The 14,869-nt window shown below is 43.4% G+C and overlaps 1 protein-coding gene across 1 annotated transcript in view; it reads left to right on the forward strand.

Annotated features, from left to right (window-relative positions):
• The window catches only part of COL4A1 (collagen type IV alpha 1 chain), a 222,565-nt gene that overhangs the window by 145,616 nt on the left and 62,080 nt on the right, over positions 1 to 14,869 (forward strand). The window contains exon 25 of the mRNA XM_069757930.1: positions 320 to 511. Within this exon, the coding sequence (XP_069614031.1) occupies positions 320 to 511 (192 nt within the window). The remainder of the gene's footprint in view (positions 1 to 319; positions 512 to 14,869) is intronic.

A 14,869-nucleotide genomic window follows, 5' to 3' on the forward strand; every position in this document is an offset into this window, starting at 1 on the left:
GGGGGCTTGTCTACAGCATTACAGAATGCTGTAGATAAGCCCCTGATGCCGGTGGGCTTAGCTCATCTTCTATTTTGGGGGTGACAGGCTCCCTTTAAAGAATCTTCCTGTAGCAAAAACTAAACCGGTATGCTGGCATCTGTAACATGAAGTGTGCTCATGCCCTTATCATATGAGCACTCACAAAGATTATACTGCTGTAAAATACAAGACATGATGGCTTGAGCCTTTTTAAAGTGCTTTTTCTTCTGCTACTTCATAATAATAATAATAATAATAATAATAATAATAATAATAATAATAATATATGTTTTTGTAGGGATCACAAGGTATACCAGGTCTTATGGGGAGACCTGGAGCAAAAGGATCCCCTGGTGAAGTTTATTTTGAGCCAAAACTAAAAGGAGATAAAGGAGATGCTGGTTTACCTGGGCTGCAAGGTACGCCTGGTAGAGAGGGAAGGCCAGGAAGAGATGGTCAGCCTGGACAACCAGGTCCCAAAGGTGTATCGGTATGAGAAATTTATCTTTAGCATATTTTCTGTCTAAAGGCTAAAGGCCCATGTATCAAATTGCTTCATTGATTTGATTTGAATACAATATGTAGAATATAATAATTGTGGGTTTTTTTTAAATGCGGCATCTTTTCTTTACAAAACTTTGGTGGTGGCTGTATTGGAGATACAATTTCCTTCCGGTGTATACTGTAGCAGGATGTGTGCACTTTATGGCAACTGAAATGATATTCAAACAAACAATTCAGAGATAAATAACATTATTACATGGCATGGCATTATCTCAGACTTTATTTATCTGCCTTAGGGGTTGTCCAAGATATTTATTTATTTTGTTAGAATCACAAGGGCCAAGGATCACAACAGATACCCCAAACAGCAACGAAAACGGTTCCCTTCTTTGTGCATGTGATGTTTCACCCTCAATACACTTACCCAGTCAGCAATATACTTCTATCTGACATGAAACTTGAGAATCTTAACTCACATCAAAGAAGGATAGACTGATAAACATAAACTACATTTTGCTGACGAACTTGATTAGCAGTACATTCTGATTTTATCAGGCACGGGCTTAAGGTACCTTCACACATAACGATATCATTAACGATATCGTTGCTTTTTGTGACGTAGCAACGATATCGTTAAGGAAATCGTTCTGTGTGGCAGCGACCAACGATCAGGCCCCTGCTGGGAGACCGTTGGTCGCTGAGGAAAGTCCAGAACTTTATTTCGTCGCTGGACTCTCTGCAGACATCGCTGGATCGGCGTGTGTGACACTGATCCAGCGATGTCTTCACTGGTAACCAGGGTAAACATCGGGTTACTAAGCGCAGGGCCGCGCTTAGTAACCCGATGTTTACCCTGGTTACCAGCGTAAAAGTAAAAAAAACAAACACTACATACTTACCTACCGCTGTCTGTCCCCGGTGCTCTGCTTCTCTGCACTCCTCCTGCACTGGCTGTGAGCGCTGGTCAGCCGGAAAGCAGAGCGGTGACGTCACCGCTCTGCTTTCCTGCCGCTGTGCTCACAGTCAGTGCAGGAGCAGTGCAGAGAAGCGGAGCGCCGGGGAAAGACAGCGGTAGGTAAGTATGTAGTGTTTGTTTTTTTTACTTTTACGCTGGTAACCAGGGTAAACATCGGGTTACTAAGTGCGGCCCTGCGCTTAGCAACCCGATGTTTACCCTGGTTACCCGGGGACTTCGGGATCGTTGGTCGCTGGAGAGCTGTCTGTGTGACAGCTCTCCAGCGACCAAACAGCGACGCTGCAGCGATCGACATCGTTGTCGGTATCGCTGCAGCGTCGCTGAGTGTGAAGGTACCTTTAGGGAATACATCATCTGTTTACATAGAGTGGCTGAGTGGAATGATATACTGCAGGATGATAATGTACAGTATATAGAGGGCTGAGAGGAATAATATATTGCAGGATTATAATGTACAGTATATAGAGGGGCTGAGTGGAACGATATACTGCAGGATGATGATGTACAGTATATAGAGGGGCTAAGAGGAATGATATACTGCAGGATGATAATGTACAGTATATAGAGGGCTGAGAGAAATTATACTGCAGGATGATAATATGCAGTATATAGTGGGGCTGAGAGGAATGATATACTGCAGGATGATAATGTACAGTATATAGAAGGCTGTGAGGAATGATATACTGGAGGATGATAATGTACAGTATACAGAGGGGCTGAGAGGTATGATATACTGCAGGATGATAATGTACAGTATATAGAGGGCTGAGAGGAATAATATATTGTAGGATGATAATGTACAGTATATAGAGGGGCTGAGTGGAACGATATACTGCAGGGTGATGATGTACAGTATATAGAGGGGCTAAGAGGAATGATATACTGCAGGATGATAATGTACAGTATATAGAGGGGCTGAGAGAAATGATATACTGGAGGATGATAATGTACAGTATATAGAGGGGCTGAGAGGTATAATATACTCTTGGATGATAATGTACAGTATATAGAAGGCTGTGAGGAATGATATACTGGAGGATGATAATGTACAGTATATAGAGGGGCTGAGAGGTATGATATACTGCAGGATGATAATGTACAGTATATAGAGGGCTGAGAGGAATAATATATTGTAGGATGATAATGTACAGTATATAGAGGGGCTGAGTGGAACGATATACTGCAGGGTGATGATGTACAGTATATAGAGGGGCTAAGAGGAATGATATACTGCAGGATGATGATGTACAGTATATAGAGGGGCTGAGAGGAATGATATACTGCAAGATGATAATGTACAGTATATAGTGGGGCTGAGAGGAATGATAAACTGCAGGATGATAACGTATGGTATATGGTGGGGCTGAGAGGAATAATATACTGCAGGATGATAATGTACAGTATATAGCGGGTCTGAGAGGAATGATACAGTGCAAGATGATAATGTACAGTATATAGCGGAACTGAGAGGAATGCTATACTGCAGGATGATAACGTATGGTATATGGAGGGGCTGAGAGGAATGATATTCTGCAGGATGATAATGTATATAGAGGGCTGATAGGAGCGATGTACTGCAGGATAAGACTTTATATACGGAGCGGCTGAGTGGATTGATGTACTGCATGATGCTACTGTATATAGAGGGTAGAAAGGAGAAACAAATGTCAAAATATAACAAATTGCATATCCTTAAGTAATCGTTAAAAAAGAATTACAACACTAAAAAAGGAGTCCATAAGGATGACTAGCATGGCAAACATGTAAAAAGATGGATACAAATGGAAAATGACCATAATAAAAGTACATATAAAATACATAGGCTGTAATAGAACATAAAATTATCAACAATATTTATATTTGGCTGATACGAGTTAGTTTTGAAAGTAAAATAAACAAAGGAACATATGTTTATTGGAACGTATAATACAAAGAGGTCTGTTATAGTAATAAGAATATCATCAATGGTAGTCTAAGTGCATACATGGTGAAAGTATATATAAAATGAAGACAAAATTGTCATTGATTTATATACCACATATGCATCAGGATATATACAGAGACACATAAAAGTTTGGGTGCCCCTGGTCAAAACTACTGTTATTGTAAACAGTTAAGCAAGGTGAAAATGAAATGATCTCTAAAAGTGCTAAAGTTAAAGATGACACATTTGCTTTGTATTTTCTGAAAAAAAAAAACATATTGTCATTTTGTACATTTTAAAAATTACAAAAAATGAAAATGGGTAGATGCAAAAGTTTGAGCATTCTTGGAGATTTGTGTGCTCAGGTAATTTTGACTAAGGTTTCAGACCTTGATTAACTTGTTAGGGTTTTGTCTTGTTCACTGTCATCATTAGGCAAGGCCAGGTAATGCGCCAAATAAACATCATTCATGGGTTCTTCTAAGCAGCTGGCTAACACTCTGAAAATGAAAATGCTGGAGGCCCACAAAGCAGGAGAAGGCCATAAGAAGATAGCAAAGCATTTTCAATTTGAAATGTAGTTAAGAAATGGCAGTTAACAATAACAGTGGATGTCAAGTTAAGGTCTTGGAGACCAAACAAAATTTCAATGAGAGCTGCTCGTAGGATTGCTAGAGAGGCAAATCAGAACCCCACTTGACTTCAAAAGACCTTCAGAAAGATTTTGCAGACTTTTTGTAGTTTTGGTACTTTGTTCAACTATTCAGAGACACCTGCACAAATATGGCCTTCATCGAAGAGTCATCAGAAGAAAACCTCTCCTGCATCCCCACCATAAAATTCAGTGTCAGAAGTATGCAAAAAAACATCTAAACAAGCCTGATGCATTTTGGAAACAAGTCCCGTGGACCGACAAGGTTAAAATAGAACTCTTTGGCTACAATGATCAAAAGTATGTGTAGAGAAAAAAGGGCACACGATTTCAGGGAAAGAACATTAACATTAAGCATGGGGATGTATCAATCATGATTTGGAGTTGTGATGCGCAAGTGGCATTGGGAGCATTCACAGGTAGAAGGAAGAGTGGCTTCAGTGATATTTCAGAAAATTCTTCATACAAACATAACACCATCTGTTTGAAAGCTGAAGTTGAAAAGAGGATGGCTTCTAAAAATGGATAATGATCCTAAACACACATCAAAATCCACAATAGACTACCTCAAGCTGAAGGTTTTACAATGGCCCTTACAGTCACCTGATCTGAACATATTTGAAAATCTGTGGCTAGACCTCAAAATGACAGTGCATGCAAGAGATCCCAGGAATATCACAGAACTGGAAGAATGGATGAAAATCCTTCAAACAAGAACTAAAAGACTCTTGGCTGGCTACAAAAAGCATTTACAAGCTGTGATACTTGCAAAATAAGGTTCTAGTAAGTATTAACCATGCAGGGTGCCCAAATTTTTGCATTGGCCCATTTTCTTTTTTTGTAATATCTAAAATATAAAAGATGAAGATAAATATTTTTTTTTGCCTAAAATATAGCGATGAACGAATATACTCGTTACTCGAGATTTCCCGAGCATGCTCGGGTGACCTCCGAGTATTTTTTAGTGCTCGGAGATTTAGTTTTCATCGCCGCAGCTGAATAGTTTACATCTGTTAACCAGCATAAGTACATGTGGGGGTTGCCTGGTTGCTAGGGAATCCCCACATGTAATCAAGCTGGCTAAGAGATGTAAATCATTCAGCTGAGGTGAGGAAAACTAAATCTCCGAGCACTAAAAAGTACGGGAAGTCAGCCGAGCGTGCTCGGGAAATCTCGAGTAACGAGTATATTCGCTCATCACTACTAAAATACAAAGGAAATGTGTAATCTTTAACTTTAGCCCTTATAGAGATCATTTCATCTTCAACTTACGTAAGTGTTCACAATAACAGTAATTTTGTTACTACAAAATTATTGTTTTGTTTATTGCACAAACATTTCCATGCCATTGTATAAAAGGATAATGTCAACTAAATATTCAGATATAGAATTACATGAATTTCCTTAAGTGCAGTCCATCGTGTATTATGGATATCTCAGCAGCCACAAAGAAAAACAGTCAAAAAGTAAGGATCTAGTAGAGCCATATTATATAGAATACATATATCCATCCTTCACTCCAGACGACTCCTCAGTGAAACGTGCGACAGGTGTGTCCCTTATGAATGGATATATGTATTCTATATACCGTAATATGGTCCTACTTTCTTTATTGATACTTACTTTTTTACTTTGTTTTTCTTTGTAGCTGCTGAGATATCCACAATGCACAATGGCCTGCACTTAGGATATTCATGTCATTTTGTATTTTCTTATGTGATTGATATTGTCCGTCTATATACAGTTGGAACCAGAAGTTTACATACACTATTGTTATGAATAGGTAATTCAGAACCACAATGGACCTTGAAGTTCAGAGCACACAAAGTGACCTGACAATAACCAAAAGACATAGGACGAGCTCTGAGACGTGGTAACTCTGCTGACCGCAATCCCTAATCCTATCCAACCACACTAGAGGCAGCCGTGGATTGCGCCTAACGCTCCCTATGCAACTCGGCACAGCCTGAGAAACTAGCTAGGCCTGAAGATAGAAAAAAAAGCCTACCTTGCCTCAGAGAAATACCCCAAAGGAAAAGGCAGCCCCCCACATATAATGACTGTGAATAGAGATGAAAATACAAACGCAGAGATGAAATAGATTTAGCAAAGTGAGGCCCAACTTACTGAACAGACCGAGGATAGAAAAGATTGCTTTGCGGTCAACACAAAACCCTACTAACAACCACGCAAAGGGGGCAAAAAGACCCTCCGCACCGACTAACGGTACGGAGGTGCTCCCTCTGCGTCCCAGAGCTTCCAGCAAGCAAGAAAAACCAATTAAGCAAGCTGGACAGAAAAAATAGCAAACAAAAATAACACAAGCAAAACTTAGCTTATGCAGGAAGACAGGCCACAGGAACGATCCAGGAGGAAGCAAGACCAATACTAGAACATTGACTGGAGGCCAGGAGCAAAGCACTAGGTGGAGTTAAATAGAGCAGCACCTAACGACTTCACCACATCACCTGAGGAAGGAAACTCAGAAGCCGCAGTACCACTTTCCTCCACCAACGGAAGCTCATAGACAGAATCAGCCGAAGTACCACTTGTGACCACAGGAGGGAGCTCTGCCACAGAATTCACAACAGTACCCCCCCCTTGAGGAGGGGTCACCGAACCCTCACCAGAGCCCCCAGGCCGACCAGGATGAGCCATATGAAAGGCACGAACAAGATCGGCAGCATGAACATCAGAGGCAAAGACCCAGGAATTATCCTCCTGACCATAACCCTTCCACTTAACCAGATACTGGAGTTTCCGTCTTGAAACACGAGAATCCAAAATCTTCTCTACAATATACTCCAACTCCCCCTCCACCAAAACCGGGGCAGGAGGATCAACAGATGGAACCATAGGTGCCACGTATCTCCGCAACAATGACCTATGGAATACGTTATGGATGGAAAAAGAATTTGGAAGGGTCAAACGAAAAGACACAGGATTAGGAACCTCAGAAATCCTATACGGACCAATGAAACAAGGCTTAAACTTAGGAGAGGAAACCTTCATAGGAATATGACGAGATGACAACCAAACCAAATCCCCAACACGAAGTCAGGGACCCACACAGCATCTGCGATTAGCGAAACGTTGAGCCTTCTCCTGGGACAAGGTCAAATTGTCCACTACATGAGTCCAAATCTGCTGTAACCTGTCCACCACAGTATCCACACCAGGACAGTCCGAAGACTCAACCTGCCCTGAAGAGAAACGAGGATGGAACCCAGAGTTGCAGAAAAATGGCGAAACCAAGGTAGTCGAGCTGGCTCGATTATTAAGGGCGAACTCCGCCAAAGGCAAGAAGGACACCCAATCATCCTGATCAGCAGAAACAAAGCATCTCAGATATGTTTCCAAGGTCTGATTGGTTCGTTCGGTCTGGCCATTTGTCTGAGGATGGAAAGCCGAGGAAAAAGACAAATCAATGCCCATCCTAGCACAAAAAGCTCGCCAAAACCTCAAAACAAACTGGGAACCTCTGTCAGAAACGATGTTCTCTGGAATGCCATGTAAACGAACCACATGCTGGAAGAACAATGGCACCAAATCAGAGGAGGAAGGTAATTTAGACAAGGGCACCAAATGGACCATCTTAGAGAAGCGATCACAAGCCACCCAAATGACCGACATTTTTTGAGAAACGGGGAGATCCGAAATAAAATCCATAGAGATATGTGTCCAAGGCCTCTTCGGGACTGGCAAGGGCAAAAGCAACCCACTGGCACGAGAACAGCAGGGCTTAGCCCGAGCACAAATCCCACAGGACTGCACAAAAGAACGCACATTTCGCGACAGAGATGGCCACCAAAAGGATCTAGCCACTAACTCTCTGGTACCAAAGATTCCAGGATGACCAGCCAACACCGAACAATGAACCTCAGAGATAACTTTATTCGTCCACCTATCAGGGACAAACAGTTTCTCCGCTGGGCAACGATCAGGTTTATTAGCCTGAAATTTTTGCAGCACCCGCCGCAAATCAGGGGAGATGGCAGACAAAATTACTCCCTCTTTGAGAATATCCGCCGGCTCAGACAAACCCGGAGAGTTGGGCACAAAACTCCTAGACAGGGCATCCGCCTTCACATTTTTAGAGCCCGGAAGGTACGAAACCACAAAGTCAAAACGGGAGAAAAACAGCGACCAACGAGCCTGTCTAGGAGTCAACCGTTTGGCAGACTCGAGTAAAATTCTTAAATTCTTGTGATCAGTCAAGACCACCACGCGATGCCTAGCTCCCTCAAGCCAATGACGCCACTCCTCGAATGCCCACTTCATGGCCAGCAACTCTCGATTGCCAACATCATAATTTTGCTCAGCAGGCGAAAACTTCCTGGAAAAGAAGGCACATGGTTTCATCACCGAGCAATCAGAACCTCTTTGCGACAAAACAGCCCCCGCTCCAATTTCAGAAGCATCAACCTCGACCTGGAACGGAAGCGAAACATCTGGTTGACACAACACAGGGGCAGAAGAAAAACGACGCTTTAACTCTTGAAAAGCTTCCACAGCAGCAGAAGACTAATTGACAACATCAGCACCCTTCTTGGTCAAATCGGTCAATGGTTTAGCAATACTAGAAAAATTACAGATGAAACGACGATAAAAATTAGCAAAGCCCAGGAACTTTTGCAGACTCTTCAGAGATGTCGGCTGAGTCCAATCATAGATGGCCTGGACCTTAACAGGGTCCATCTCGATAGTAGAAGGGGAAAAAATGAACCCCAAAAATGAAACCTTCTGAACACCAAAGAGACACTTTGATCCCTTCACAAACAAAGAATTAGCACGCAGGACCTGGAACACCATTCTGACCTGCTTCACATGAGACTCCCAATCATCCGAGAAGACCAAAATACATTCCAAGTATACAATCAGGAATTTATCCAGGTACTCTCGGAAGATGTCATGCATAAAGGACTGAAACACTGATGGAGCATTGGAAAGCCCGAATGGCATAACTAGGTACTCAAAATGGCCCTCGGGCGTATTAAATGCAGTTTTCCATTCATCGCCCCGCTTAATACGCACAAGATTATACGCACCACGAAGATCTATCTTGGTGAACCAACTAGCCCCCTTGATCCGAGAAAACAAATCAGATAACAGCGGCAAGGGGTACTGAAATTTGACCGTGATTTTATTTAGAAGGCGGTAATCTATACAAGGTCTCAGCGAACCATCCTTCTTGGCCACAAAAAAGAACCCCGCTCCCAATGGCGACGATGACGGGCGAATATGACCCTTCTCCAAGGACTCCTTCACGTAACTCCGCATAGCGGCGTGCTCAGGCATAGATAAATTAAACAGTCGACCTTTAGGAAACTTACTACCAGGAATCAAATCGATAGAACAATCACAATCCCTATGCGGAGGTAGGGCGTTGGACTTGGGCTCATCAAATACATCCCGGTAATCAGACAAGAACTCTGGGACCTCAGAAGGGGTGGATGACGAAATAGACAGAAATGGGACATCACCATGTACCCCCTGACAACCCCAGCTGGACACAGACATTGATTTCCAATCTAATACTGGGTTATGGACTTGTAGCCATGGCAACCCCAACACGACCACATCATGCAGATTATGCAACACCAGAAAGCGAATATCCTCCTGATGTGCAGGAGCCATGCACATGGTCAGCTGGGTCCAGTACTAAGGCTTATTCTTGGCCAAAGGCGTAGCATCAATTCCTCTCAATGGAATAGGACACTGCAAGGGCTCCAAGAAAAACCCACAACGCCTAGCATACTCCAAGTCCATCAAATTCAGGGCAGCGCCTGAATCCACAAATGCCATGACAGAATAAGATGACAAAGAGCAGATCAAAGTAACGGACAAAAGAAATTTTGACTGTACCGTACCAATGGTGGCAGACCTAGCGAACCGCTTAGTGCGCTTAGGACAATCGGAGATAGCATGAGTGGAATCACCACAGTAGAAACACAGCCCATTCTGACGTCTGTGTTCTTGCCGTTCAACTCTGGTCAAAGTCCTATCGCACTGCATAGGCTCAGGTTTATGCTCGGATAATACCGCCAAATGGTGCACAGATTTACGCTCACGCAAGCGTCGACCGATCTGAATGGCCAAAGACATAGATTCATTCAGACCAGCAGGCATAGGAAATCCCACCATGACATCCTTAAGGGCTTCAGAGAGACCTTTTCTGAAAATAGCTGCCAGCGCACCTTCATTCCATTGAGTGAGCACGGACCACTTTCTAAACTTCTGACAATAAATCTCTATCTCATCCTGACCCTGACACAGAGCCAGCAAATTTTTCTCTGCCTGATCCACCGAATTAGGTTCATCGTACAGCAATCCGAGCGCCAGGAAAAACGCATCAATATTACATAATGCAGGATCTCCTGGCGCAAGGGAAAATGCCCAGTCTTGAGGGTCGCCACGTAATAAAGAAATAATAATCCTAACTTGTTGAACTGGGTCACCAGAGGAGCGAGGTTTCTAAGCCAGAAACAGTTTGCAATTATTTTTGAAATTGAGAAACTTAGTTCTATCTCCAGAAAACAAATCAGGAATAGGAATTCTAGGTTCTAACATAGATTTCTGAACCATAATGTCTTGAATTTTTTGTACTCTTGCAGTGAAATTATCCACACAAGAAGACAGACCTTTAATGTCCATCACTACACCTGTGTCCTGAACCACCCAAATGTCTAGGGGAAAAAAAAGGCAAAACACAGTGCAAAGAAAAAAAAATGGTCTCAGAACTTCTTTTTTTCCCTTTATTGAGAAGCATTAGTACTTTGGGCCTCCAGTACTGTTATGAATAGGTAATTCAGAACCACAATGGACCTTGAAGTTCAGAGCACACAAAGTGACCTGACAATAACCAAAAGACATAGGACGAGCTCTGAGACGTGGTAACTCTGCTGACCGCAATCCCTAATCCTATCCAACCACACTAGAGGCAGCCGTGGATTGCGCCTAACGCTCCGTATGCAACTCGGCACAGCCTGAGAAACTAGCTAGGCCTGAAGATAGAAAAAAAAGCCTACCTTGCCTCAGAGAAATACCCCAAAGGAAAAGGCAGCCCCCCACATATAATGACTGTGAGTAGAGATGAAAATACAAACGCAGAGATGAAATAGATTTAGCAAAGTGAGGCCCAACTTACTGAACAGGATAGAAAAGATTGCTTTGCGGTCAACACAAAACCCTACTAACAACCACGCAAAGGGGGCAAAAAGACCCTCCGCACCGACTAACGGTACGAAGGTGCTCCCTCTGCGTCCCAGAGCTTCCAGCAAGCAAGAAAAACCAATTAAGCAAGCTGGAACGATCCAGGAGGAAGCAAGACCAATACTAGAACATTGACTGGAGGCCAGGAGCAAAGCACTAGGTGGAGTTAAATAGAGCAGCACCTAAACGGGGGTGGAAAATTAACCCTTTCTGGTTGCAAATTCTGGATATGGGAAAGATAGGGGAGGAGCTGGAGGAGTTCTTTCAAATTAATAACGGTAGTGCAGCGAAATACGATGTGTGGGATACCATGAAGGCATTCTTGAGGGGGATATTATTTAGAGAGATATCTAGGCACAAAACACGAACAAGGGAATCTGATAAAGCGATAATGGAAGAATTGAGGGTAGCGGAGGCTGCACTGAATGATTTGCGCTCACAGGACACCATAGAACGTATGAAGAAGGCTCAGGAGGAGGTGAATAAGTTACACTTACGTAGAGCAGAAAGGACAAGGAATTTCCAAAGACAGGCATTTTATGCGGAGGGAGAGAAAGTGGGTCATCTGCTGTCGGTGGTGGCATCGGCGCAAAGGGAATCGGCACATGTACATGCCCTAGAATTGGAGAATGGCAGTATTGTCACACAGGGGGCCCAAATTGTGGAAGGATTTAAGGGATTTTACAGCAAATTATATACATCACGATTGGAACAGGGAGAAGAAGGAATTGACAGGTTCCTAGAGGAGGCAGACTTGCCTAGAATAGAGACAGAGGATAGAGAATGGTTGGATAGGCCGTTTACGGTGGAGGAATTGGAGGGGGCCTTGAGATCCATGGCGGGAGGGAAGGCGCCGGGGGCGGACGGCATTCCTGTCGAACTATATGGCGACCTTGCTGAGGAGCTGATGGCTCAGTTGTTGGGGGTCTTTGAGGAGTCGCTGGAGAGAGGTATATTGCCTAATTCCATGAGGGAGGCCATTATTGTGGTCATCCCCAAACCAGACAAAAATCCACGGTTACCGGAGTCATATAGACCAATATCACTCCTAACAACAGATGTCAAGATTCTGGCTAAGGCCCTGGCGAACAGGCTGACCCGGGTGATAGAAAAAGTGGTTCATTCGGACCAATCAGGCTTTATGCCTAATAAATCAACTGCCGTTAACTTGAGAAGGCTATTTCTCAATATGCAAATACCGGCTGATAATGCTGGCAGGAGAGTGGTGGTTTCCCTCGATGCACATAAGGCCTTTGATAGTATAGAATGGCAATACCTGTGGTCGGTGCTGAGTCGTTGTGGGTTTGGGCCAGTCTTTATGTCATGGGTGAGACTCCTATACTCCTCTCCGGTGGCCAAAATCAAGGTGAACAATATGATGTCAGACAGCTTTCAGCTTTTTAGAGGTACAAGGCAGGGGTGCCCGTTGTCCCCGCTACTGTTTGCTTTGGCGGTGGAACCACTGGCAGCGACTATCAGACGGTCTCAAATGGTGAAAGGGTTTTTATATGGGAAGATGGAGGAAAAAATCGCCTTATATGCAGATGACATACTGCTTTTTCTTGAGAGCTCTGGGGAACCATTGAGGAACGTAATAGCATTAATCGAGAGATTTGGGCAAATTTCAGGGCTAGTTATTAATTGGGACAAATCGAGCGTTTTGCAGGTAGATAGAGAAGTGGATTGTACAAGGGAGGTGGAAGAAGGTACAAAATTAAGGGTGGTCACTCAGTTTAAATATTTTGGGATTCAAGTAGCTCTTCCCTTAACCAGATTTGAGGAACTTAATCTCGAGCCTTTAATAACTAAGATACGCACTAAGATCTCAGCTTGGAGTAAGCTAAATTTGTCGGTGGTACGAAGAGTAAATCTCCTCAAGATGGTGGTGATGCCTCAGATCTTATATGTCCTACATAATTCTCCGGTATGGATCCCGATGAGAACATTCCGTAAGCTGAGATCGTTATTCGGAGAGTTGGTGTGGGGAAAGAAGAGCCCGAGGATTAGGCAGGAGACTCTGCAGAGACCCAAAGATGAGGGGGGGCTTGCGTTACCCAACCCATGGTTGTACTTTCTGGCTGCACAGAGCCAACATCTTAGGGGATGGGGGAAAGGGTTAGAGGAAGAAATGGGTCACAGTAGTCTGGTGCATATCAGCGGGGTGTGGCCCTTGAGTTTGGGTCTGGAATCAGGACTATTTAGGAAATTGGGGACTGGTTGTCCCACCATGAATTTAATTCATAGAGTATGGCAGATGCTGAAGCGAATTAGGGGAATTGGGGGATTCACGGAATTTTCACCTATCTGGGATAACTCATCTCTTCAAGAATTTAACCATATGGAAGGAATGGGAGAATGGAGGGAAAAGGGCATTAGGCTATTAGGACAACTGATTCACAATGGGAGTCTTAGGTCTTATGATGCGCTTCAGCAGGAATTTCAGTTTCCGGGGTTGAAATGGTATCAATATAGGAGAGTTCAGCACGCTTTTCAGGCACAGAGGAGGAGGGGGCCCATAGTGATTCAGAAGGATCTCATGTTAGACTGTATACTAAATAATAATGGAACAAAGGGGGCTATATCGGAAGTATATGGGGATTTACTACACACATTTTTGGAGGATTACCCGATTAAAGCTAGAGAGAAATGGGAGGCCGAACTGGGGGAAATAGACGATGACAAATGGGGGTCTATTCTGGAATACATTCCTAAATTGTCAATGAGTGAGCCTGGGAGACTGTCGCAACTGTATGTGGTTAATAGGGCCTATAGGACACCCGACTTGTTGTTCAAAGCCGGAGTGAGATTGGATTCTGAGTGCCCTAGGTGCACTCAGACTGAGGTGGGTATGCTTCACATGTTGTGGGTGTGCCCCAGGCTCTTTTCGTATTGGGTAGCAGTGTTGAACCAAATTGGGGTGCTTTATGGATGTGCGGTTCCCAGGGATCCAGTGGTTTGTATACTTGGGTATGTGGAGGAATTGTCGGCCGATGAAACTGCCAAAATGGCAACAGCTAGATTGCTCTTCGTTGCAAGGAAAGTGATTGCGAGATACTGGATTAGGGAGGAACCTCCAACCAGACGAGAGTTTGTTGCACAAGTGAATCATATTGTCCAGCTCGAAAAAAGCATCTATACCAAGAGGAATAGGATGGGATTTTTTCAAAAGCTATGGCAGCCATGGCTAAATGGGAATGATTAAGAGGTTGTGGAAAACAATGTTAATAATGCAATATGTTTGTAATAAAGAAGATCTTCTTGTGGAGGAGGGGGGGAAAGTTGGGGTTGGTTATCTGAGGGAGGGAGGGGGGAGAAGGGGTACATTTTCTTGTTAAAATAAAAAACACAAATGCACCTTGTTGTATAAGTAGATAACATTTATTATGATAAATAAAAATTTATCTGATTAAAAAAAAAAAAAATAGAGCAGCACCTAACGACTTCACCACATCACCTGAGGAAGGAAACTCAGAAGCCGCAGTACCACTCACCTCCACCAACGGAAGCTCATAGACAGAATCAGCCGAAGTACCACTTGTGACCACAGGAGGGAGCTCTGCCACAGAATTCACAACACACT

Source organism: Ranitomeya imitator, chromosome 3, assembly GCF_032444005.1.
Source record: "Ranitomeya imitator isolate aRanImi1 chromosome 3, aRanImi1.pri, whole genome shotgun sequence".
NCBI lineage: Eukaryota > Metazoa > Chordata > Amphibia > Anura > Dendrobatidae > Ranitomeya > Ranitomeya imitator.